Source organism: Paroedura picta, chromosome 13 (genome assembly GCF_049243985.1).
Source record: "Paroedura picta isolate Pp20150507F chromosome 13, Ppicta_v3.0, whole genome shotgun sequence".
NCBI lineage: Eukaryota > Metazoa > Chordata > Lepidosauria > Squamata > Gekkonidae > Paroedura > Paroedura picta.
Window position 1 is genome coordinate 45,831,825 of NC_135381.1, and position 25,486 is coordinate 45,857,310.

General features: G+C 47.4%; 1 protein-coding gene across 2 annotated transcripts in view; it reads right to left on the reverse strand.

The window, feature by feature from the left end:
• ATRX (ATRX chromatin remodeler) overlaps window positions 1–25,486 on the reverse strand; it is a 115,800-nt gene that overhangs the window by 7,346 nt on the left and 82,968 nt on the right. For both annotated transcript variants that reach the window (XM_077309147.1, XM_077309146.1), the window contains 9 exons: window positions 19,589–19,719; window positions 18,245–18,333; window positions 17,938–18,110; window positions 13,565–13,718; window positions 13,249–13,349; window positions 12,097–12,205; window positions 7,168–7,345; window positions 6,695–6,889; window positions 4,835–4,984 (listed from right to left, as the gene is read on the reverse strand). In XM_077309147.1, the coding sequence (XP_077165262.1) occupies window positions 4,835–4,984; window positions 6,695–6,889; window positions 7,168–7,345; window positions 12,097–12,205; window positions 13,249–13,349; window positions 13,565–13,718; window positions 17,938–18,110; window positions 18,245–18,333; window positions 19,589–19,719 (1,280 nt within the window). The remainder of the gene's footprint in view (window positions 1–4,834; window positions 4,985–6,694; window positions 6,890–7,167; window positions 7,346–12,096; window positions 12,206–13,248; window positions 13,350–13,564; window positions 13,719–17,937; window positions 18,111–18,244; window positions 18,334–19,588; window positions 19,720–25,486) is intronic.

Genomic DNA, 25,486 nt, shown 5'->3' on the forward strand with positions numbered 1-25,486 from the left:
AGAGAAGGGAGGAGGAGGGAAAAAAGGAAAAGGGAGAAGGAGGGATAGGCGGGAAAATTGCGCGGGGATAGCTGGGTGGGAAAATCTTAGTGGGAAACATTACACGCACAGGAGAAGGAGGGAAGGGAGGGGGGAGAGGGATAAACATGAAACCAGGCAGAAAATAGTAACAGGGAGAAAAAAGTAAGGGATGAAACTTGGGGGGTGGGGAGGGAAGGGAAATTAGGCATTATCAAATCCCACAGATATCACTCAAATTAATACAAACTAAATTGATCATTCAAATCATGGCCCTCTAATCACCACAAATCATGCCCCTAACACTACCAACCATACCCCAATTAATAACTATAATAACCTGAAATGAAATTCAACCTTAAAATGTGCCCCTTCCCCCTTCCATCCCACCTGAATAAGATCCAATAGAATGCACACAACACCCTAGTAACAAATTAACTCCAGACTGGGTAGCCCTGAGATGTCATAATAGACGATCGGGGTCATCCCTCTGGAATCCAACTGAAACACCCAAAACCAATCAACCACCTGAAACAGAAAAAGCGAAAGCATCCAAGCCAAAGCAACCAAAAAAAGAAACAAGAACCAGGGCACAACCCTAGAAGTTAAGCAGTTGACAACCCAAGGAGGAACACAACATCAGACATGGACACCTCTCAATCATCGAGCCCAAATAAGGGCATAATAACAACAAGGGGGGACCCAAAGGGGTCAGGGATTCCAATAATAAGGGGGAAAGGCAGGGACAGCGGTGGGAGGAGGCTGGACAATAGAAGGGGCTTGAGAAATGACCATGCTCGAACTCCTTCTAACCTCCGCCCCATCTCTCGGGCCACTAGGGTGGAGGAAAAGGTAAACAACCCACCTCCGACACTGATGCTGTGAAACGCCAGGTCCATCAACAACAAAGCTTCCACCCTGCAAGCGTATTTCGCAGAGCAGGGGGTAGACCTGGCGTGCCTGACGGAAACCTGGACCAGGGACGGCGAAACAGTCGCCCTTAAAGAGCTAACCCCGGCTGGGTTCTCCATCCACCATCAGTCACGGACTGTGGGGCGGGGAGGGGGTGTGGCAATCCTGATCCGTGACAACATCTCCTTCAGGGCTCTCTCTGCGACGAAAATTCCAGGAATTGAATGTGTTGGCCTCGGGTGGGGTACAACCGAGAGCGTGGCCATCTGGCTGGTATATCGCGCGCCCAATGCACCTCCAGATGCCCTGCCAGCCCTGCTAGAGGCGGCGGCCGCCTGACATTACAGTTTCCTAGACTATTAATCCTGTGGAACTTTAATGTCCATGCGTAATTGCCACCTTCTGGCAATGGGCTGGACCTGGTGTCGGCCATGGCGACACTAGGGCTCTCGCAATTCGTTGTTGGCCCTACCCACCAGGCAGGCCACACCCTGGATCTGATTTTCGGTGTAGGGCTGAGCGTGGATCCAGTTACAATTACTGCCGTGCCATGGTCGGACCACTATACCCTGAAGACCCGGCTTAGGCTGCCACCTTGGGCATCGAGCAAATTTCAGCTCGCCCACGGAGACTTATGGATCCGATTGGATTCCTGAATGCTCTGCGGGACCCAATGCCTCCTGGCACTTCTCTAGATTGACTGGTCAGTGACTGGCATGACAGATTGCTGGCCGCCATTGATGAGATAGCTCCCAGACGTCTTCTCCGTCCCCGTCTCAAGCGGGCCCCATGGTACACCGAGGAGCTCCGCGAGAAGAAACGGGAACTGAGACGACTAGAGCGAGTTTGGAGGAAGACCCGCGACGAAGAATCGAGAGCATCTTATAGAATGCAGTTAAGAGCCTATGAGATGGCGGTGAAGTCAGTGAAAGGCAACTTTTACTCGACTAGCATCGCGTCTGCGCACTCACGCCCAGCACAACTATTTAGGGTAGTCCAATCTCTCACCACCCTCAATGAAGGGCGCCAAAACAATAGCCAATTGGACATTAGCTGTGAGGCATTTGCGAGTCACTTCGCAGACAAAATCTTCGCCATGACCTCCCTCCAACTTTGGACACAGAAAGTGAACTGGAGGCTCCTTGGCCGTCTTTGGAGAGAACAATGAGTTACTTCAGACAACTCTCATTAGATGAAGTGGACAGGATGCTAGCAACAACAAGGCCAACCACTTCTCCTCTAGATCCATGTCCATCGTGGCTCCTAAAAACAACATACCTAAGAATAGGAGCTCCCCTCCGGGAAATAATCAACCTCTCCCTTTCAATGGGAGAATTCCCGGAGGGATTAAAAGAGGCAGTGGTACGCCCGTTGCTAAAAAAACCATCCTTGGCTCCGCAGGAGCCTGACAACTACCGCCCCGTCTCGCATCTGGCGTTTCTGGGGAAGTTGGTTGAAAGGGCTGCTGCAGGCCAAATATCAGCATTCCTGGAAGAAACTTCAGCCCTTGATCCATTTCAGTCGGGCTTCCGGCCTGGCCATGGGGTGGAGACAGCGCTAGTCGCCCTGACGGATGACCTCCGCCGCCAACTGGACCGAGGCGGGTCAGCGCTGCTGATACTATTAGACCTGTCGGCAGCGTTTGACACAGTCGATCATGAGCTCCTAGCTCACCGCCTTGCCAACGCTGGGATATGGGGGACAGCCCTCAAATGGCTGATCTCCTTCCTCCAGGGTCGCGGACAGAGGGTAGCAATAGGAGAGAGAGTTTCTAGCCGTCACCAGCTCACATGTGGAGCACCAGCTCACAGTGCTCTCTCCTATCCTATTTAATATCTTCATGCGCCCTCTTGCTCAGCTGGTGCGGAGGTTTGGGCTGGGTTGCCACCAATACGCAGATGACACCCAGCTCTTCCTCCTGATGGATGACTGACCTGACTCCCCCCCAGAATCTTTAACCAGATGCCTGGAAGCAGTGACAAAATGGATCAAGCAGAGTCGTCTGAAGCTCAATCCTGCAAAGACGGAGGTCCTGTGTTTGGGTAGGAAGGGACCATGGGAGGAAGCACGCCTGCCCATCCATGGGAGGAAGCACGCCTGCCCATCCTGTGCAGCTCCTAGCGACTCACTCCGCCAGGAACCTGGGCGTGATCCTGGATGCTTCCCTTACAATGGAAGCCCAGGTCACGAAGGTAGCACGGCTGGCATTCTACCACCTCTGCCAAGCCAAACTACTAGCGCCCTACCTGGAACCAGAGCACCTAGCCACAGTGATCCATGCGATGGTCACCTCCAGACTGGACTTCTGCAACTCGCTCTATGCAGGCCTACCCTTATCCTTGATCCGGAAACTACAACTGGTGCAGAATGCCGCGGCCAGGATTCTCACTAAGACATCATGGAGATCACATATCCGGCCGGTACTTCAAGAACTTGGTTGGCTCCCAGTTGAATTCCGGATTAAGCTTAAGGTTTTGGTAATCACCTTTAAGGCCATACGCGGTCTGGGCCCAGTGTATCTGAGAGACCGCCTCCCTGCCTATACCCCCAAAAGAGCTCTACGTTCCGCCACCTCCAACTGGCTACGGATCCCTGGCCCTAAAGAGGCACGTCTGGCCTCAACAAGGGCCAGAGCCTTCTCGGTCCTGGCCCCCACCTGGTGGAATGAGCTCCCCGAAGAGATCAGGGCCCTGCCAGAACTTCCACAATTCCGCAGGGCCTGCAAAAAGGAGCTCTTCCTCCAGGCCTTTGGTGGGGCCGACTGAGCCATAACACCTACAGGTGCCCCCCCAGACTGAAGGAACGAACTGACTGAGGGATTGTCAAGTTATTGTTGAAGTGCCGTTCTAATTGTTCCAGTTTATATGTTGTTGTTATTGTTATATTGTTATATTGATTTTGATAGTGTTCTATGTGAATGTTGAAAAATGTTTTATGTAAACCGCTCAGAGCCGTAGGGAAGGGTGGTATAAAAATATAAATAAATAAATAAATAAATAAATAAATAAATAAATGAATTGAATCTGGAAGGGAATTACATTCATTGCCTGCCAGAGGAAATTCAGACCCTTTCACATCTGAAAGTCATCAACCTCTCTAGAGACAAATCTGAACACTTTCCAGGCCAGTTGACTTCTCTGAAAGCTCTTGAAATCATCAACCTAGAAGAAAATGAGATAGTGGGTCACCCAATTCACTCATGCTGGGGCCAACTGAAGTGGGGTTAACTGTCAATTTTATGGAGGACCTGTATGAGTATTTCACCCTATTTTATCATTTTATTCTATTTTACAGGTTTATTATAAACCCTTATTCTGTTAACCGCCTGAGAGTTTGTAAAGGGTGAGATACAAATTGAATGAATGAATGAATGAATGAATTTCTCAACTCAGCCAAATCTGGAGACGAGTCATAAATGGACAAGATAGATGCCCCAGGCTGAGAGAAAAATCTGAAATCTTAGAAAAACACATTGAGGGGTGGAAGGGAACGTAGGAAAGCTGAGGAAAGAAGTAGATAAAGGTGAGTCCATTCATGGGTGGGAAGGAGAGAAGGAAGCAGAAAAAGGGGAGAGGCTTTGGGGGCTCTCAGTGCGAGAAAAGAAAATGAAATCTTTCCTGCAAGTTCTTGAGGATAGTGTATTTGCCAGCCTTGATACTGTTCAAGTTGAAGAAGGGAGAATGGGGGATGTAAAACCCGCTTAAATTTTGCAGCAGCATGGAACACACAACTAGACATATTTCTGACTTTTCAGACATCCATCTGGAAAAATGTATCTACACTCAAAAGCTTATGCTCGTAGTATTTTTCCCTCCCTCCTCTTTCACATTACAGAGGAAAGAAACTGCACTCAGCCTCTCTGAAATGGCCCTCCCAAAGCATGAAACGGCGGGAAATGTCTCACTTTCTTTTCTGCTTCATACTCTGCCCAAGCTGCCTTCCGCTCCTCTTCAGTCAATTCTTCTTCCTCTTTGTGGTCCAGAAGGGAATCATGTTCGTGATAACCCACTATGTGTTCTTTATGTATCTGAAGCAATTCGGCCAAAATTGTGTCCTGGTAATTAAAATGGCAATTCGGTGAATAAAAACATACATTCTTAACAGAAAATACCAAATCCTGCTGTTTCAAGCACACCTTCTCTTTGGTCAGCAGAAAAAGAATCATAGAATCCTAGAGTTGGAAGGGGCCATACAGACCATCTAGTCCAACCCCCTGCTCAACGCAGGATCAGCCCTAAGCATCCTAAAGCATCCAAGAAAAGTGAAAAAGAGCCAGAGTCCAGGAGCATCTTAAAAACGGACAACATTTGTGGCAGGAGAGGACCTTTCATAAGTCCCTGCTCGCTAGTTTGGTTCCTCTTTCAGGGACTCCTGGACTCTGGCTCTTTGCTGCTGCTGCAGACAGACCAACATGGCCACCTATCCTGATTCATCTCCTTTGTCCGGTTGCCTAATCAGATTTTTGTTGGCGTCTGAACACTGTTTGCCAGGGGTATCTTTCTGGACAGCAGAGGGCAAGTCTTTGAGGAAATACTCTACCAAGATGGAGAGTTTCCTCCATAGGAAACACGAAGAGCCCCCACCAACATGGCCCAGCTGAAATGCCCACAGAAGATCAACTAGGTAGAGCCAAAGTCTACCAGGATCACACAACTGTTGAAATGTTTTAATGTTGTTTTTTTTTGGGGGGGGGGTTGCCCTTCAGAGTAACTGGTTGTGTGAAACACTGTGGTCTGATCCAGATGGCTCTTCGCGTTCTCTGAATCCCAGCTTTCATTAAATGAGATGTTTGTGCCTAGCCTCTTTGGTTGTGCAGATGTGTCTTTTTCGCAGAACCTGATACGTGCATTGCTATACTGTTGTATTGGTATAATGATATTCAAGTGGAGATTTTTTAAGCTGCCCCCCACCCCCCACTGGAAGAATGAGGACATAGGTGCCTTCCTCCAGCTGCGGGGGCAGCCTCTGCTGCTTCCCATGCCAGCAGTGGAGGAAGCCTCTGGAAAGAGTGATGCTGGTACGGTCAACCCAGTTCAGATCTCCTGCAGTTTTATCTTCTGTAACTCCAACTCATGCTGTGTGACCGTCTTGCTCTTTCTCTGCCTGCTCAGTCACTATCCAAATGAGCAAGCTCTAGCTCTTCACTCTCTTTCAGATTTCCTCTTTTTTAATTTTAATATCTCTGTTCCTATTTGGTTCTATTTTTAATTTGGCCTCTCTTTTTCTCACTGCCTCCTTTCTGAGCTAACTTAGCCATTTCTATTTGCCCTTGAATTCTCCACTGTTTCCAACAGATTCTCCTGCTCCTGCTTCAGCAGCTTGGTCGACCTCAGCAGATTTACGTCCCACCACATGTTCTTTTTGTCCCTTAGAAAGGCATTACGACGAGGTTTTTCCTCGGGGAAACTGTTAGGGGGTTTATTTGTAGTTATCAAAAGAAATTTAGAATAGTGAAACCAAAGGCAAGCGATATTACAACAGGTACTAATGAATGTGACTAGAGAAACCCATGCAGTGCATTAACAGTCACAATAATTAAACAGTAATAACAATGATCAAAAGCTATAGCCCAAATATAAAATCCTGGGCACAGATAACAACTGACAGAGGACTAATTGTTTTGCTGCAACATCTCTTTGGATCTTGTGAAGGTGACTGTAGTGCTCTTTCCACAGATAAGAGGTTTTTTTAATCATCCTTCTTTCCAAAGATTGACAGCTAGGGGTTTTGCTATTGCTGGTGCAAAGCATGTATATTGGCTTACTTTGGGCAACATAGGTGTGTCCCTTTTCTTCTTCTTCTCTGAATTAGGATCATCCAACAGATCTGGCTCAAATGTATAGAGCTCTGTGAGTTCATTCATAGTAAAGTGACGCTCAACCTGCTGCTGATCCACAACTCGGAAAGACAGTGACTGCTTAGTTACTTGACGATCGTAGATCTTGTCTTCCATTGTTCCCTTTAAAATAAACACACACGCGTGGCATTGTCTGTGCAAAGTCCATTTCACAACATTTTGCTAGAATGGCAGTAGAACGGCATCGTATGAGCTAACTAAGCAAAACTGACTGTGTGCTACAAAAGCAACTGCGAGCCTTCGAAATCAAGCAGGTTATTCACAATTGTTTGGAACTAATTCACGCAACTGTAAAGGTAACTGACAAAGGGAAGGGAAAATAAATTATTACCTGTTGCTTGAGAACACATGGGAAAGATGCATATCCAATTCTGACCTACCTGAGCCAAGAACCGATACACAAACACAGGTTTGTTTTGTCCAAAACGGTAAACCCTGAAGATACTCTGGATATCATATGATGGATTCCAAGAGGCATCAAAAATAATTACTCTGTTAGCAGCTACCAGGTTTATTCCAAGGGATCCTGCTTTGGTGGAAATAATAAACAATCGGCCCCTGTAAAAAGCAAAGCCAGACTTTAATTTGCTGCATTCCATGTACACCGTTCTGGTTTATCAGAACAGTTGCTTAATTCACCCAAACTTAAAAGACTGTTACACACACATTAGCTTGAGAACACTCAAAAAGGCCTTCATAGAGAATGCTTATCTTGGTGTCTTTCAAAGCACTTAAAAAAATATTACTCAACTAGGAAGTCATTTTTCCTCTGCATCCAACTGCCCCAGGACTCGGCCTCATGGCTGATGTGACCAGGATCATTCTCATTCAGAAATCACAACCAGCTTTACTTTTTCTAAGCAAGAAATTTTATGAATGCACATATAACTGTGTCTTTAAAAACAGAATTCTCCCACATGCATCACAGTATGAAGCTGTGTCCATATTTATTTAACATTTTATATCCTGTCTCATTTCTTGGAATGCAAGGCAGCTGACAACACAAGAAGATGCATTAGAAAGTATGCAGCCTCTAGACAAATGGAGCATTTATGTAAGTGCCTAAGAACCAGGAAGTTTTTATAAGTGTTAAAAAAGATAATAAATATGCTATGCTTCATTTCCACAAAGTTCAGAGATGTGTTCCCCCCAAAAACCCTTTGGAAGTTACAATAAAAATGACAAGCATTTTGTCTTCAATGCCCACAAACAATTATTAAGAAGTATTTACTGCACTTATATTCAGGAATTGTCTAAATCTACACAATATGTGCTGAAAATAGCAAACATTCCACATCAAAGTGTGGGACATGCAGTAGGGCAACCCTATAATCAACAAACCCAATAGGAATCCATTCGCATTACAACAGATGCCCTTTCTTCAATGAAAGCCTGGCATTAAATGCTTTTCTGCTCATTAAAAGCGGAAGCAACTAATTCGTTAGGTCACAACTTTCCTTTAATTATCTTCCCTCTGCCAAAGAGGTTGGAAAAAAACCCTAGTCACCTTTATATAATAACTAGTAATAAAGCCCGCTGTATGCCGAATACAGCGGGCACTAGAAACTGACCTTGTCGGGCGGCGGCTCTCTGCCTAAGTAGGCAGCCCTGGCTAACAACTGAAATCATTGTGCACTCTGAAATCTGTGCACTCTGTAATGCAGTGGTCCCCAACCTTTCTGAGGCTGGGGACCGGCACGGGCCGCGCCCGGGGGCCGCGCCCGCGAGCCGCGCCCGGGGGCCGCGCCCGCGAGCCGCGCCCGGGGGCCGCGCCCGCGAGCCGCGCCCGGGCCGCGCCCGCGAGCCGCGCCTGCACATCGGGCCGCTGGCTGGCAGGGCCACTGGTGGACTGTTTCTTCCTGGAACCTTGTTGGCTGCACGATAACGCGAGAGGCGGCGCTGCAGAAGCCGGGGCAGGAAGCGAGCCGGGAGCGGCTGCGAGGACATGGCGGAGACCATTGTAAGTTGGGGGCGAGGGGGTGGTGCGCGGGGGCTGCGGCCTGCGTGGGAAGATCGGAGCCCCGGGAAGCTGCACTCTGCTGAGGTTCCCTCGGGCGTCAGGCCAGGAGCAACTGCAAGCCGCGCTGCGCGCGGCTCGCAGTTGCTGGGGCTGGGAATCAGAGGGACCAATCGGCAGGCGCGAAGCGCCTGCCGATTGTTCCCTCCGATTGTCTGTCATGAGGAAGGGTCCAATCCGGACCCTTCCTCATCCCGGACACATCCCGCCCCAGAACGTCTTACTCTTTTATTTAGTCCGTGGCGCCCGTGGCGCCACGGGCGGTGTTTAGATAATTTTGATTGTAAGCCATGATTCTTCAGGTAGTAAAAAGTTTTAGCCCTTCAATTTAATAATTTTTTTCCTGGGAGAATTTTAACAAGAAACCACCTTGTCCTCCCCAATAGCTAATTAGGAATGAGGAGTCCTGAGATTCCTTAAAGACAAGAACATTTATTGGTTTACTAGCTTCAAAGCCCTATTGGAACTGTCCATAGAGTTTTCATGGCAAAGATACTGGAGTGGTTTGCCATTGCCTTCTCCAGTGGATCACCTTTTGTCAGAGCTCTCAGCTATGACCTGTCCGTCTTGGGTGGCCCTGCACGGCATAGCTCATAAGAAGGGGACGACAGAGAATGAGGTGGATGGATGGAGTCACTGAAGCAGTAGGTGCAAACTTAAATGGACTCCGGGGAATGGTAGAGGACAGGAAGGCCTGGAGGATCATTGTCCATGGGGTCGCGATGGGTCGGACACGACTTCGCACATAACAACAACAAGCTTCAAAGCCCATTCCTAAGAATGGGCTTTGAAAGGGCCCCTACCAGTGTCTCCCACTTCCAGAGATAAATTGTTCACATGTCCATTAAGACAGGCAGGAAAGTGAAGGAGTTGGCAATCCTGTTTGTCTGTACCAGTCTCTGCTTTCTAATGCTGCACGAAGAGTTCAAGAGGGGCAAGCTGCATCCTGGCAGGCACTGGAGCCGGTTTTGCTACTCTGATTTGCTCCCCACTGGAGATTCAAAGGACTGTAGAAAACCGCGGGAGCAGCGAGACGTGTTCCCACCCCTCGGCCTCCCACTTCCTCCGGCTGCTGAAGCAAAAAAACACCTTTTTGGAGGATCTGGCAGGCAGGCAGGGAGTTCATCCGACGGGCTGCCTCAGTGGCCGGCGTCCCAGATAAGCCAGCGGCTTGAGTTCGCCGCTCCGGTACTGAGCATGCTCCACAGAACTGAGCATGCTCAACAACTGCTTCTGAAGCTTTTGCCCTAACATCACCGTGGCAACCGCTGGGTTGCAATTTCGGAGCCTTCTCAAGGGAAGAGAATCGTCCTCTCGTTCTCCAGGCAGAACGTAACGTGCACCGAGAAGAAGTAGCCGGTGGCGACTCCAGAGCCAGTGTGGGCGGGATGCTCGTTAATCCACGGTGGTGCAGCACCCCTTCTCGGGCGAGTGGCTGAGGTGGGGGGCCCCCACAGCAGAGGGTGAGGAAGTGAGACCTTGGAAGTAGTGGCGGCGCCTTCCCCCGGCATCCCAGCTGACCCACACATTCAGGTCCCAAATACTGGATCCTGTCCCTACCACGCCCCCCTCCCGCTGAAGTTCCAGAGGCGTAAGGCGGACGTAAAGGTGGATGGTTGGCAACAGTTCCTGGGGTGGGGCGGGTCGGGAGGCGTGAAGCAGCTGGCCGAGCACTGTTCCTTACCGCAATCTGCGGGCTGAACCATGGGCGGTGTGGACATGGGGGGTGGGGGGGCAGAAGTGGTGGTGGAGTTAGGGGCTGGCGCGGGGGGAGGTGCTGTCCCGGCTGCTGGCTCAGATGCAGGCAGATCTCTGCCAGCACCCTCTGAGGGCTGCGCAACACCTCCGTGGGAGGCAGGACTGTCCCAGCTGATTAAGGTCGCTCACCTCGATCTGCAAGCCAAACTGCGGGCTTCGTGGCGGGCAAATCCAGGGCCAAGGGGCCAATCGCGAATCCCTCTCCTCCCCCTCAAGGGGGATAACCACTTTCTGCTCCCAGTCCCAAGACTCTGTCCAGTGGTGTTCTCTGCTAACAAATTTAAACTCAGCCACTTAGACGGAAGCTCCCCCTTTGAAATCTAGTGATGTGTGTATCCTAAGAGCTGAAGTGCTCCTCTGGCGGTCCCCAAACTTCAACATTCTTAAGTGTCTGATTTGTGGCCATTCAGTCTTTGGCACAGGGCGTTTGTTGGTTAATTACAAAATACGTTGTGCTGATAGGAGAAAGTACAAACGAATGTGAAAATCTGATCTCTCATCCTGCTTTCCCATTTCCTCTTTACCCCACCCCCACTTGCTTTTGTGATATTTTCTTTGCATCTGAACATGTTCCTGACTGCCATTCTTTTTCTTTGACTGCTCCATATTGCTTTTGTGATATTTTCTTTGCATCTGAACATGTTCCTGACTGCCATTCTTTTTCTTTGACTGCTCCATATTGCTGGGACAATCCCTCACACACCTCAAAATGGCTTAGCTCCCCCCCGCCCGATCTTCAAAAAAAATGACTGGGGTGTCCTTAACCAAACTCTTTCCCACCTTTATCCCCCCTGTTGCCCACTTGTGTGCTTTCTTTTAAAGTTTATTTTAAATTCTTTCATACAGTATCTATATCAGGGATGGGTAAACTGTGGCCCTCCAGATGTACATGGACTACAATGCTGGCAGGGGCTCATGGGAATTGTAGTCCATCATGAACATCTGGAGGGCCACAGTTTGACCACCCCTGATCTAGATGGTGTGTTTTAGCAAGGCAGACTGAAACTGCATACTGCTGTAATGGGCTGGTTTTCTGGCAGGCAGTGTCTGCTTTATATTTTATGATGATGAAGCTCTCAACTTCCTATAACAAATTCATCTCCAGCAACTGCCACATGAAGAGTCTGCACACCAGAGCAAATCAATGGGGTGCAGAAATTACAATTCTGCAAAATGTTTGACCTCTGCATTTATTGGAGCAGACAGTAACATGGAATGAAATGGCCGACACCAGGAGGTTCATCAACACTGCCTTGGTTACTGCTGATCAGGAAAAAAGTTGGAGATAACTGTCTTAGATAAACTATTATAAAATGAAACAAAATATATGCTTAGGGTTCTCTAGAACATCCTACATCACATTCCATCTCTAGCGTGCCCTGCACCTTTAACAGAAACATGTTGCTTATCAAAGTTCTGTTGTTGCTGTTGTGTGTATTTACAAACATGCACGTGGCAATGACTGGAAATAGACTGGGGAGGCAAAACTATAACAGCCTTTTTAAAAGCTCACATACTAAAACAAAAATCTTACCTCACATTGGTTTCATCATTAAATTCTTCAGCCCATTTTTTTCTCGACTGAGCAGTGGTAGAACCATCTAAACGATAATAATCAATATTTCTGAACCATTTTCCTTCACCTGGGTTTTCAAGATAATAGATCAAAAAATACAGGAAACAGGAGGAACAAAATTAGATATTTGTGGAGACAGCAGACTGAATACACACATAGTATCAGATATATGCCCTGACATACCATTTTAATACTTCATAGTTTTAAAAATCAGCAACTTTAACAAAGCCAGGAAAACTTCCACTTTTACTTGATCCAGAAGTATAATAAAAGCAGTCTTGTGTATTCACACTTAGAAAACAGTATCTAAGTTCTACATTTTTGGAAATAAAACTATGTCAGTGACCAAAGGCTGTTTCACACTTGTATGGTGACAGATGGGGCAAACAGCAAATGGTGTGGTGGGAGCCTTTGATCACTGACAGTTTTATTTCTCCTATATGCTTTTGTGAACTACAACTGAATTCCAGGGGATTGATTGGCTGTTTTGGCAAATAATTATCCTATAGCTGTATTTGGATGTGTGACGCTGTTTACTAATTTAACAGAATTCATTTTTTGCTCTATATTCCCACTGTCATGTAGGGAGTTCTTAGTCTGAGGAAGAGCATAGTCCAAACAAGCACAGGGGAAGCCAGTTAGTGGAAGGCAGTTTGCCACTGCAATTACAGCTGTTTTTAGAAGTGGCACAAAGGGCCACGGATTAACTATTCGGTGTGAAATTCCATCCAAAGGCAAACAATCAGCCAAAAAGCAACAAGCCAAAAGAAAGGCCAAGATCAGTCTGAAATCAGCACCAGCTTGTCCATGTATATAGAAGGTTCGTGTATTCAGCCCCAGGGATGATTTGGGGAGGCATCTCTCCCCCCCAGCTCTGCTTTAGCTTCATTGGCAAGTGCCCTCTTTCCATGTTTAGAACACTGCGCTCCCTAATAAAGCAGAGTGGACCACCTCAAAAGGTATGCATTTTTATCTTCATAAAAATTCACCACGACCTCCCTGCCTTTACTTGATCAACACTGCTTTGGGAAATTGGAAGAGAGAGGTAGGATTAAGAGAATCAACTATATGAATTCCAGATCTCCAAACTTCTGGCATTTCTACACTTGCCTTTATATACCACAGGTTTTTCTTCTTCGCCTTCCCGATTCACCAGCTCCAAAAAATCTTCTATCAAATCCAGTGATATCAGAGACTGACTGAATACTAAGCTGAAAAGGAAAGGGGGGGGGGGGAAGACAGAACATCTCATGTAATTTCAGCATAAGTAACTAGCACATAATCCTGCTACATTTCTAATACTAGAGCAGTTTGCCTTGGGGATGTAAAGTGATCTATGAGCCAACACTAAGAAGCCAGGTAGGTCTGAAGGCAGAGGGGAGGGGGAGGGGAAACGTGTGTCCTGGGAGGAGAGTTGCAGACTTACACTTTATCCCCCAGTTCCTCAGCCATGCGAAGAATTTCAAAGAGAAGCACCATCTTCCCAGAATGCTCCAACACTTCAGCATCAGCTTCGGTGACAAAATCTTTGTACCAATCTGGTGCTGGGCTGCTTGGGTTGGAAGTGGAAGTGGTTCTACCTTGGGGGAGAAGATGGGAGAAGGCTGTGGTTTACTAGAGGCCATTTCAAACAGTGAGACTTTTCATGCAGCCATCCTAGAACAGTCCTCCTCAGGACAGGGAAAATGGGGTCTGAAGGGGACCATAAAGCTTCAGAGTTAGTCTGCCAAAACCGACTTTGCAGATATTGCCTTTGCAAGCTGACTCTTTTAATGTCTATCACAGCATGGCATGGATACAGTTAGACAGTCGTGATCAGCTCAGAAACTCCTTTCACGCCCCTCCCCAGGAGAACAGGAGTCATGTCTATTGGGAGGGAAATGCTAAATTTCTGATGATTGTATTTCTATGCTGCCCTCCCTTGCAGCTCAGGCCTGTTTACATGAAACATGGAGGTAAGTACAGTCCAACAACTTCAAACAACACAATAGTAACGGTAATCTCAACAACCAGTAACACAAATTTCAACAACACTTCAATACAATGGCAACACCAATGGCCACCATGGTCCCATAAGTTGGTCTCTGTTTGGGAGCAGTTCATGGGAAGGGACTTTCTGGGGGTCCAGCAGGTGTGGTTGGTTTGGTCGACCTCACCAAATGCCTGGCGGAAGAGCTCCTTTTTGCAGGCCCTGCAGAAGTCCAGGCAGGGTCCTGATCTCTTCAGGGAGCTTTTTCCATCAGGTGGGCACCGGGACCAGAGAACGATCTGGCCCTGGTTGAGATCAGACATGCTTCATTAGGGCCAGAGGTTACCAGCTGTTGGAAGTGGCTAATAAAAGCAGATATTTATACAGCATTTTTAGCAAGCATTCCAAACACTTCACATACAATATCTCAGTAATCTTTTAAAACAGTCCTATAATTCAGTAACACCCTAAATCAGCCTTTCTCAACTTTTTTTTCCCACTGAGAACCCCCTGAAACATTCTTCAGGGTTTGAGAAACCCCAGAAAGTATGATCATGCAGAATATGGTTGGGAAGCAGAGCTGTGGACACGCCCACCCAGAATCCCTCCCCCTCCAGACCCATCACGGGTCCACATATGGTCATATCACCTGATAAATCTTTAACAATTTAAAATATATATTTAAAATTAATTAACTCCCACCCATTTAGGTAACCCTTCCAGGGCCATCAAGAAACCCCAGGGTTTCATGAAACCCTGGCTGAGAAAGCCTGCCCTAAATTGTGTTGAACCAACCTCGAAGAAGGACTTTGATTAAGGTTGCAAGAATGTCAACAGAGGAGCACCAGGGAGTCAAGGGGAAACACACCTGAGGTAGAGGAGAGGGAGGTTGAAAACTTGAGTTTAACACGTTTGAAGCTGATTTTGTTGTTAGAGAAGGAAGATATACAAAGGGTTTGAAGGCCAGTGAGAATTCCAGTGCTGGAATAACAGAACGTCACTATGCGTTCTCGTGGACAGAAAGGATGGGGCCAACCAGAATCAGTAATGGAATACAAAACTGGTAGAAACACAACAATTACATAGGCACAGGAGAATTTTAGATAAACATTTAAGTTGGAGATCATATTACTAAATACAGAAGAGTTAGGAAAATACCTTCACTGTGTTTTTATGTAGAGATCTGTTATATTAATTGCATTTATGGGCATTGTTATAGTGACAATATTATAACTAAAAATATCAAGGGGATCTCATTTCCTAAAAGAATAAGAAGATTCACTAACTTGACTATTATTGTAATACAGTTCCATGGGCTGCAGAAGTGTTTGGATGTACAGCTTCAATCTGATGTCTATTTTGTAGAATCTATGAAGGGGTAGTAGACATCAGACACCTACATCTCCAACCTCCTAATGATACTTTACTTAGAGTGCCGCCTTTATTTATGTTACTTACATTCTTTGGACAGTGCTTCAAGCTTGCAGCTTTAATCTCCACTTCATATGTGCATTACACACTCTGATTTATTGTAAATACAGTAAAAGGTACCTTCTTGAAACTTTGATGTTATCACTTACCGCAGCATCTATTTCCATGGAATTCTACCCTTGTTAATAGCTTACAAGTTAAATTTTTGGAGCAAACAAGCTGACGGCAATATCCGTCAAGAAAGTCAGAAATAAATGAATATCCCGTCATGGCTCAGTAACACACTTTAAAGGGAAAGAACTCTTTGCTTATAGCTGTACAAGGGGGTGGCTTAGGAAGAGTATGGAACACAAAAGAAACAGAGTTGCTTACCGTTTACGGTAACTGTTGTTCATTGACGTCTTGTGTGCAAGCACACATTGGGACTGCGCACGCGCAGGCCTGCCGCTCAAAATTTTCCCTAGCTAAAAGTCTCCAAAGAGGGCGCTCCGCACCGCTACCAGGCATGCGCCGGGTTTCCCGCGCACTGATCACGAGGACATGGGGCGGAGCGCCCACCCTCCTCAGTTCTCTGCCGCCGCTCTTTGGAACGAATCCGATAAACTCCAAGACTCAGCGGGGCAGGCGGGAGGGAATGTGTGCCTGCACACAAGACGTCAAAGAACAACAGTTACCGTAAACGGTAAGCAACTCTATTTTCATTTTCCGTCTTGTAGTGCAGTCCCACATTGGGATTTTCACGAGCTAAATACCTGTGGAGGTGGGTGACTCCTCTAAGAAAAAAGTGAATGCAGAACCCAAGTTCCAAACCGAGCCTCTGGTCTTGCCGACAGATCGATTGCATAATGCCTGATGAAGGTGCTTTCATTAGACCACATCGCTGCTCTGCAGATGTCACGAAGAGGAGCCTGCCTGAGGAATGCAGCAGAGGTGGCCTGAGATCTCAACGAATGCGCCCGCAGGTGTAATGGGCATGGAAGTGCTGCAGCCTTATATGAGGCACGAATCGCGGGACACCAGCCAACGAGAGAGGGTCTGGGAAGACGCCCTGCATCACTTCTTAGGCCCCCAATAACAAACGAACAGGGACAACGACTCCCTAAAGTCGAGGCGCCCCATTCCGAAGGCGGTAAAGCCGGTGCCGAAACCTCAGACGCCACTGGGGGTCTCTTAGGAGGTTTTGGGGAGCCTCTTGACGGCTCCATGGCAGAACGGACGGAGGAAGGTCTGGATCCAAGGACGGATGGCACCTTCGATGGTGCCCGAGATGGAGTCGGCTCAGACTGGGTCCGTACAGGAGGGTCTGCCGAAAGGGCCTTCTCCCACAGCGCCGCCTTGAGCCTCGCAGCTCTGTCAGAGCGGGCCTTCGGAGTAAACTTCTGACAAATTGTACACGAAGGTACGGAGTGGCCCTCACCCAGACAAATAAGGCAACGGTCGTGCTCATCCGTCACCGGCATCTTCACAGCACACTGGCTGCACTTCTTAAAAATAGCCTTAGAAGCCATTCTGAAGAAGAATCGCAGAAGAAAAAGATGAGGAGACTAGCAAAGGACGTCCACTAATCGCGGCGGCGAAAAGAGAACTGAGGAGGGTGGGCGCTCCGCCCCGTGTCCTCGTGATCGGTGCGCGGGAAACCCGGCGCATGCGTGGTAGCGGTGCGGAGTGCCCTCTTTGGAGACTTTTAGCTAGGGAAGTTCCGAGCGGCAGGCCTGCGTGTGCGCAGTCCCAATGTGCGACTGCACTACAAGACGGAAAATGAATTAGCAGATTAACTAACTAAATCACAAAACTGCTTGGCCTCTTGAGCAATTAGTTGTGAGGAAGATTTAATCACAGGATGAAATTTTGATAGCACCTATTTTATATTCCTGTACTTTTCCTGATTCTTCCTTTGTGAAGAAAGATACCCTGTTCCCCCAGAAAGTTCAGCGCTTGTTACTTTTAATATCTTTTGCTTTACACCACTGGATAAACTATTCAAAAAAGTACAAAACGTGCCAAGTGCGGATATGTTATTAAATTATTTGTGAATATTTCGATACCTCTCTCAGTTTCCAAAGCTTTTCTTAACTATTCATAACGCCACACAAACTTTATGTTGGGGCAGCAAACTGTGATGATGTGTTCAGTGATCTGCATAATGCAAGTTAGCTCCCCATGCCCCTGCCGAGGGCCAATGTCTCTTTCTGAGGACCCATTAATGCAGGAGTCCCCAATCTTTTTGAGCCCAAGGGTCCCTCTTGACTTCTGACACAAGAGGGTGGGGGTGCAAAGACAAAACACATGGCAGGTGTCAGGAGAAGCGCTAATGGCTGCAGGAGGCCCTGTATTAGGGTAGGCATGGCATTTTCCCACACTCCTGTCTAAACATTCAGAATTCATGTAACCTTCCTTACCTTCTTCTGTTTTTTCCGTGCTTGGAAGGTTGCTTATCGGTTCTTCTACGTTGCCTTCCCCACCTCCACGGGATCTTGAATTCCAGACTTTGATCACTTCAACGTCATTATCACTGCCACTTTCACCTGAGCTACTATCTTTCTTTGATTTTTTCCCCTTGGACTTTTTCTTCCTATAAAATTAACATTAATTAAATGATAGTTTAATTTTTAAAAAAGCTCGCGGGCATGTGACCTTTTTGTACTACAATGGGATAATATACAGAACCCATTAATTGTGCGTTTACATGAAAACAGCTGAACTTACTTAGTATATTCATCGGAGCTTAAGCTTACTGAGGTTTCCTCGGAATCAGAGGCTATGAACTCATCAAGACTGTCTTCATCAAAATAGCCCTGAAAAACAACAGGTGAAAAACAACAACAAGAGGCATTTTATTGAATCCAACAAGCCTTGCTCAAGCCTCTACAACATCTGTTCATTTATCTGAACAATACCAAAGTCAGCAAGATTATTTCAGAATACATTGGAAATGACAAAAATACCTTTAAAAATGGCAACAGCCCCAAGCAAAATATCCTGGGGGCGGGGGGATATAAGGAGCTCCTGAGCCCTGCTGCTGGCCCTCCAGAGGAACTGGTTGGCCCCTGGGTGAGACAGGATGCTAGACTAGATGGACCCTCACTGGTCTGATCCAGCAGGACTCTTCTAGTGTTCTTATGAAGGCCTCAGCCTCTCTGCCCTGCTGCTGGCCCTCCAGAGGAACTGGTTGGCCCCTGGGTGAGACAGGATGCTAGACTAGATGGACCCTCACTGGTCTGATCCAGCAGGACTCTTCTAGTGTTCTTATGAAGGCCTCAGCCTCTCTGCCCTGTTGTTGGCCCTCCAGAGGAACTGGTTGGCCCCTGGGTGAGACAGGAGGCTGGACTAGATGGACCCTCACTGGTCTGATCCAGCAGGGCTCTTCTAGTGTTCTTATGAAGGTCTTGGCTTCTCTGCCCTGTTGTTGGCCCTCTAGAGTAGCGATCCCCAACCTGTGGGCTGCAGACCACATGTTATCCTTCGACTAATTGGAGGTGGGCCCCGAAGGACGCCTTCGCCCCCCCCCCGGCCCTTTACTTCTTCCCCCCCGGCCCTTTACAACACACTTCATTGTTGTGGCATGTCTGTATCTTATTTTGAAGGGATGTTTAAACATTACCATAGAGATCAGAGCATGCTAGGGCAGTGGTTGAGAGTAGAGGAGTAAACTACCCCCCCCCCACCGGGCCTCAGTAAAAGGCGTTGAGTGGTCCCTGGTGAGTGGTCCCCGGTGATAAAAAGGTTGGGGACCACTGCTCTAGAGGAACTGGTTGGCCCCTGGGTGAGACAGGAGGCTGGACTAGATGGACCCTGGTCTGATCCACCAGGGCTCTTCTGGTATTCTTAGGAAGGCCTCAGCCTCTCTGCCCTGTTTTTGGCCCTCCAGAGGAACTGGCTGGTCCCTGTGTGAGACAGGGTGCTACAGTAGATGGACCTTCACTGCTCTGCTCCAGCAGGGCTTTTCATACCACAAAATAAATTTTTATCAGTTCACTGAAATTCTCCAAGACTGGACATTGCTTACTCGAGAATCTTAATTGGTGACAAAGACAGACAGATGGGATTTACCTTATTTTCTTTGCTAATATAGTCCAGCTGCAAACACCAAGGATGCGTCCAAATCCTGCTCAACATCTGGAAATCTTGAAAGAGTTTAGCTCCAGCTTTGCCTCTCCCACCTTCTGTGCTGCTGCCGACACCTGAGGAGACATATAGAAGCCAGAAAGTTATTTCAGAACTTAAAGACAACCAGTATTTAAGTCAGTGTGACACAAACGTTTGCCACAGATACTGAACCTCTTGCAACAGAGTCCTGGTTATCCAACTGCCACTTAAACTATCATATTTCCCATAGCCACTTATGGCTGTGAAAGTTGGACGATGAAGAAATCAGACAGGAGGAGAGTTGATTTGTTTGAACTCTGTTGCTGGAGAAGGCTTCTGCAGATTCCATGGACAGCAAAAGTCACAAACAAGGAAATACTAGAATGCATAAAGCCACTGGAAGGCAAAATCACGAAAGTCCGGTACACTTACCTTAGCAATTGGGGGGGATCCTCTGGCCATGGAACTGGGGTCACTGGGGTGGGCAGGGAGTTGTGAATTTCCTGCATTCTGCAAGGGTTTGATGACCCTGGAGGTCCCTTCCAACCCTATGATTCTATACCATGTGATCCAACTCACTGGAGAGCAATTATGCAAGGACTGATAAGTGGTAAACGGAACCCAGATTGCTAAAGTGAAGAGCTACGATCAAAATGGACAGTTAAGTCATAGGATTGCCAAGAGTCAGACACGACTAGGGTTGGGCGCTTCAGAATAGCACTATCAGTTCCCAAGGTCACCCAGCTAGCTGCATGTGGAGGACGCATGGTCACACCCAGCTCATCAGATTAGAAATCGCTACCCTTAATTATACCATGCTGGCTCTCAAGGAAAAGAAGGATGAATGTGGGGGGGGGGGGGGGGAGAATCACATGAGAAAAATCTGTGAGGCGCAGACAAAAGCAAAAATGACCGATCTACATGAAAAAAGGTGGGAAGGGTCACTCACTGCACCCCACCAAGCGGGCAGGAAATAGCTGGCCCATGAGGGAAGGGGGCTGAGCAGACCAAATGTTCTAGAGAGCTTCAGTAAGAGTTCTCTATGACAGGTCTGCACAAGCATGGTCCCATGTGTGCCTGCACAGGAGAGATGAAGATAAACAATTGCAACTGAGGCACTTTTTGCATATTTCTAAGTGTATGGGTAACATTTCATTAAAAAGTTTCATAAAATTTGTAATCCACCCTGAGTCTTCAGGGAAAAACAGGCAATCTATCAATCATTAATCTGTTCCTTTTCTAAGCTCTTATAGCTAAAATATGGAGCGACCATTGATTACTTACCGAGAAGGGTCTTTCTCTTCTGAGGAAGGAGGACATCTTGGATGGGTTTTCCCACCATTCTCTTTGGGAGGCAGGATAAAAACTTCTTAACTTCCTGGCTCCAATAGGGGGATAGCCCCTGACAACCAGTTCGGGACTCCAGGAGCCATCAACAAATTTTTTTTTTTTTGAAGAAAGAAGTTAGATACAGAACAAGGAAGGCCAAGCAATAGCGCTCTGACAGAATTAGATCCAGCCCTATCAGGTAGGTATGAACTAGGCAAAGAAATAGAAGTAACCTGTGACCAAAAAAAACAACTAGATCTGGCAACACGTCCTGTAGGTCTAACGGAGATGCGCTGGGAGGGGCAAGATGTCCTCCTTCCTCAGAAGAGAAAGACCCTTCTCGGTAAGTAATCAATGGTCGTTCTCCTTCTGAGGGGAGGACATCTTGGATGGGAACTCCCAGAGCAGTACTAATTCCCGGGTGGGGCATCTCCGTCACACTGTAGGACATGTTGCAAAACTGTTCTGCCGAACGCAGCGTCAGCAGAACTGTATGAATCTAACTTATAGTGGCGAACAAAGGTGGAAATCGAGGACCAAGTGGCTGCCTTACAGATGTCCTCAATCGAGACCCTCTTGCTGAAGGCCGCATTAGTGGCCGCTGATCTTACCGAATGTGCAGTGACGCCTTGGGGGGAAGGCACCCCCTGAGCCTTGTAAGCCTCCAGAATGCATGCTCTCAGGCAACGCCCTATTGCTGGCCGCGACATGGCTTGGCCCAGCCTAGGAGGACAAACATTTATGAACAACGATTCCGACTGCCTGATGCCTTCAGTCCTAATGAGAAAGGCTTTGAGTGATCTCCTTACGTCTAATGTATGCCACTCACGTTCTTTGGGATGTTTTGGATTGGGGCAGAAGGATGGTAAATTAATTTCCTGGCTGTGATGGAAATTCGAATTTACCTTAGGGAGAAAAGATGAATTTACCTTAGGGAGAAAGTCTGTCCTCAAGACCACCTTGTCCCTGTGGAAGACGCAAAGCTCAGACTTAATGGACAGTGCACCCAATTCGGACACCCTGCGAGCTGATGTAATCGCCACAAGAAAAATTGTCTTTAATCTCAAAAAAGAAAGTGGAATAGATTGAATAGGTTCAAACGGGGATTTAGTGAGTGCTGATAAGACTGTATGTAATTTCCATGAGGGAAAATGGTGTCTAATGGGTGGATCTCTGGTAGCTGCCCCCTTGAGAAATCTGCAAATATGTGGGTGTCGTGCTAAAGGCAACCCCTGTACATTGGGAATAACAGTAGCCAAGGCGGCTACCTGTCTACGTAGAGTAGCCGATCTAAGTCCCCTATTGTGTCCCTCTACTAAAAAATCTAAAATAAGGTTTAAGGAAACAGGCTGAATGTTTCTATGCTTTCTGCGGCACCAACAAGCAAAGGCTTTCCAGGAGGAATTGTAAATCCTCACTGTTGATTGCCTTCTAGAATCTAACATAATATTTACCGCTTCAGAGCTATAACCTGAACCTAGGAGACCCTCCCGTTCAAGGGCCAGGCGGTCAGTTCGAACCACTGTGGTTTGGGATGCCAAATCGGACCCTGTATGAGGAGATCTGATGAAACTGGTAGAGTCATGGGTTCTCCGTCTAGTAGCTGAATGATCGATGAGAACTATGGTCTGCGTGGCCACTGAGGAGCAATTAGAATGACTCTGGCTCTGAAGAGATGAATACGCTTGATGACTTGGGGAATAATGGGGAGAGGAGGAAAGGCGTACAGTAGGCCCTGGGGCCATGGAGAAATCAGAGCATTTGTCTGCTCTGCCTGCTGGTGATAATACCTTGATATGAAGCGAGGCACCTGTCGATTGAGGTGACTTGCAAAGAGGTCCATAACTGGAGTACCCATCTGCTGTACTATCATGTTGAACACCCTTGGATGTAGGGACCATTCCCCCTCTGAAATCTGCTGTCTGCTCAGCCAATCGGCCTGGGTATTCAATAACCCCTTGATGTGTTTGGCCCTGATCGTATTCAGATTGCTTTCTGCCCAATTTAGAATCACCATGGCCTCCTTGTGAAGTCTGGAGGACCTGGACCCGCCCTGGTTGTTCAAGTAAGCCCGGGCTGTTATATTGTCTGTCCTGACTAGAACATTGGACTGGGAGATTAGGTCTCTGAAGTGTAAAAGTGCTAGGCGAATGGCCCGCAATTCCAGAAGATTGATGGGGAGTGAGCTTTCCCTCTCTGACCAGGTGCCCTGAACAGTGAGCTGTTCCATCACTGCCCCCCAGCCTGACAGACTGGAGTCTGTGAACAACTGGTGTTCCCGATCTGTAAGGTAGGTTCTGCCCTGGGACAGGTTTTTGTGTTTGGTCCACCACAATAGAGCCTGCTTCACCCCTAAGGGGAGAATAATGTTCTTTTGGATCTTGTTGGATATTTTGCTCTGATATGGTCTCAGTAAAAGCTGCAAGGGGCGAAGATGTAGTCTGCCCCACTGCAGGGCTTGCGTATGGGCTACCATGGACCCCAACAAACTGGCTAAGCACACCAGGGGCACAGACCTGCCTTTCAGAAGCTCCTTCACTGTAGAAGCCATCTTTGAAACCTTGGTGGAAGGTAGGAAAATTTTTGACTGTGTTGTTTCTATTATTACTCCCAAGTGTTCGAGGCGTTGGGATGGGACCAAAAAGCTCTTTTGGAAATTCACAAGGAAACCGAATTTCTGCAGAATCTGAATTGTCTTTTGGGTGTATTCCAGGGACAGTTCTCTCGAAGGTGCCCTGATTAGCAGGTCGTCCAAATAAGGGTGTACGTGAACGCCCTCCCTGCGGAGGAGGACCACTGGGTTGATTAATAACTTGGAAAAAAACTCTTGGGGCAGTGGAGAGGCCAAAGGGAAGAGCTTTGTATTGAAAATGGTAGCTGTCTACCTGGAAACGTAGAAAGCACCGATGTGGGGGGTAAATGGGAACATGGAGATAAGCCTCCGTGAGGTCGAGTGAAGTCAAGTACTCCCCTTCCTGCAACGCCTCCGCTATGGATTGTAGTGTTTCCATGCGAAAATGTTTGAGTTGGATGTACTGATTGACAAATTTCAGGTCTAGGATGGCCCGCCAATCGCCATTCCTCTTTGGGACCGTGAAGAAAAGGGAGTACACGCCTTGACCCTCTTTGGTAGTTGGAACGACTTCTATGGCCTGGATCTGGAGCAGATGATGCACTGCTGCCCAAGTCCTTTCTCTTTTTAATGTGTTTTTTATTTTGGGAGGAGTTATGTACCTGTTGGGAGGGAATGACTGAAACTCTATTTTGTAACCCAAGGCCACTAGTTCTGCTGCCCAAGCATCTATGTTGTTGCCTGTCCACATACGCTTGAACTGGGACAGACACCCTCCTAGGGAAATTGATGGATAGTCAGGGCCTCTGCTGTTTGGTGTCTGATTTGTCTTGCTGAGAGGCTTGAAACCTTTGGAATTTTGCCTGATAAGAACCTCTTCTGTTCTGGCCTCTGTTGTGTGACCAAGATCCCCTGCGGAAATCCTGTCTAAATTTTGGTAAAGTGCTGTGTGTGTGAAAAGAGTGAGAGAAGCCTCTTTTGTCGGGCTTACGAATGTATTTAGGTATTACCTTATGTTTGTCCCTAGTTTCCACCAGGACCTTATTTAGGGATTCGCCCACTAACATATCCTCCTGAAAAGGGTACGCCATGACAATTGACTTGGAGTTGTAGTCTGCTTGCCAGGCTCTCAGCCACACTGCTCTGCGAACTGAAGTTGCAGCTGCCAAGGCTCTGGCAGAAAAAATCATAATGTCCAGGGAAGCATCAGCTGAAAAGGAGGCTGACTGCAACAGACGCTGAACGCCCTCTAATTCCTTTTTGTTTTCCTCATGAATGATCTGTAGGAGCTTCCTGGACCACACTATGGCAGCTCTGTTAACAATAGAGGGAATAGAAGAGGCCCTGACAGCCATGGCCATGGCCTCGTGTGCCTTTTTTAATCCAAAGTCTGATTTTCTGTCAATGGTATCCCTGATAGTGCCTTGACCATCTTCTGACAATAAACCCTGACTTTGAAGAGCCGCTAAAGGCGCATCCACAATAGGAACTTGAAGGATGCGCTCAGCATATTGTGGTAAGGTGTACAATTTTTTTGACAAAACCTAAGAATTGCTATTGGACATAGGTCTTGCCCATTCTTCCTTCACTTTTTTCTCAAAAAAAATGTGGAAATGGATACAGTCTCTCAGCTGCTTCTATCGTGGGAAAAAATTCAGGGTCGCCTAGCCTGTTGACATTGGCATCCTCTTCTTTAGGGGCCTGGGGAGCCAGCTGCTTAAGGTTGACAGCAGCTAAGGCCTTAGACAGTAAGGTCTGATAGTCCTCAGGCTTAAAGAAGCGTTTAGAAGGCTCAGGTACTTTAAAGTCTTCCTCAGTTTCCTCATCCGATAAAAATTCCTGTCCTTCTTGAGAGTCAGGTAAGCTGACAACCGAATCAGAATCCTCAGACTCAGCCCTGGGTCTTTTTTGAGCTGCTTTGGTAGGCCAGGACATACCCTGCGCTTGTTGGGTGAAGGAAG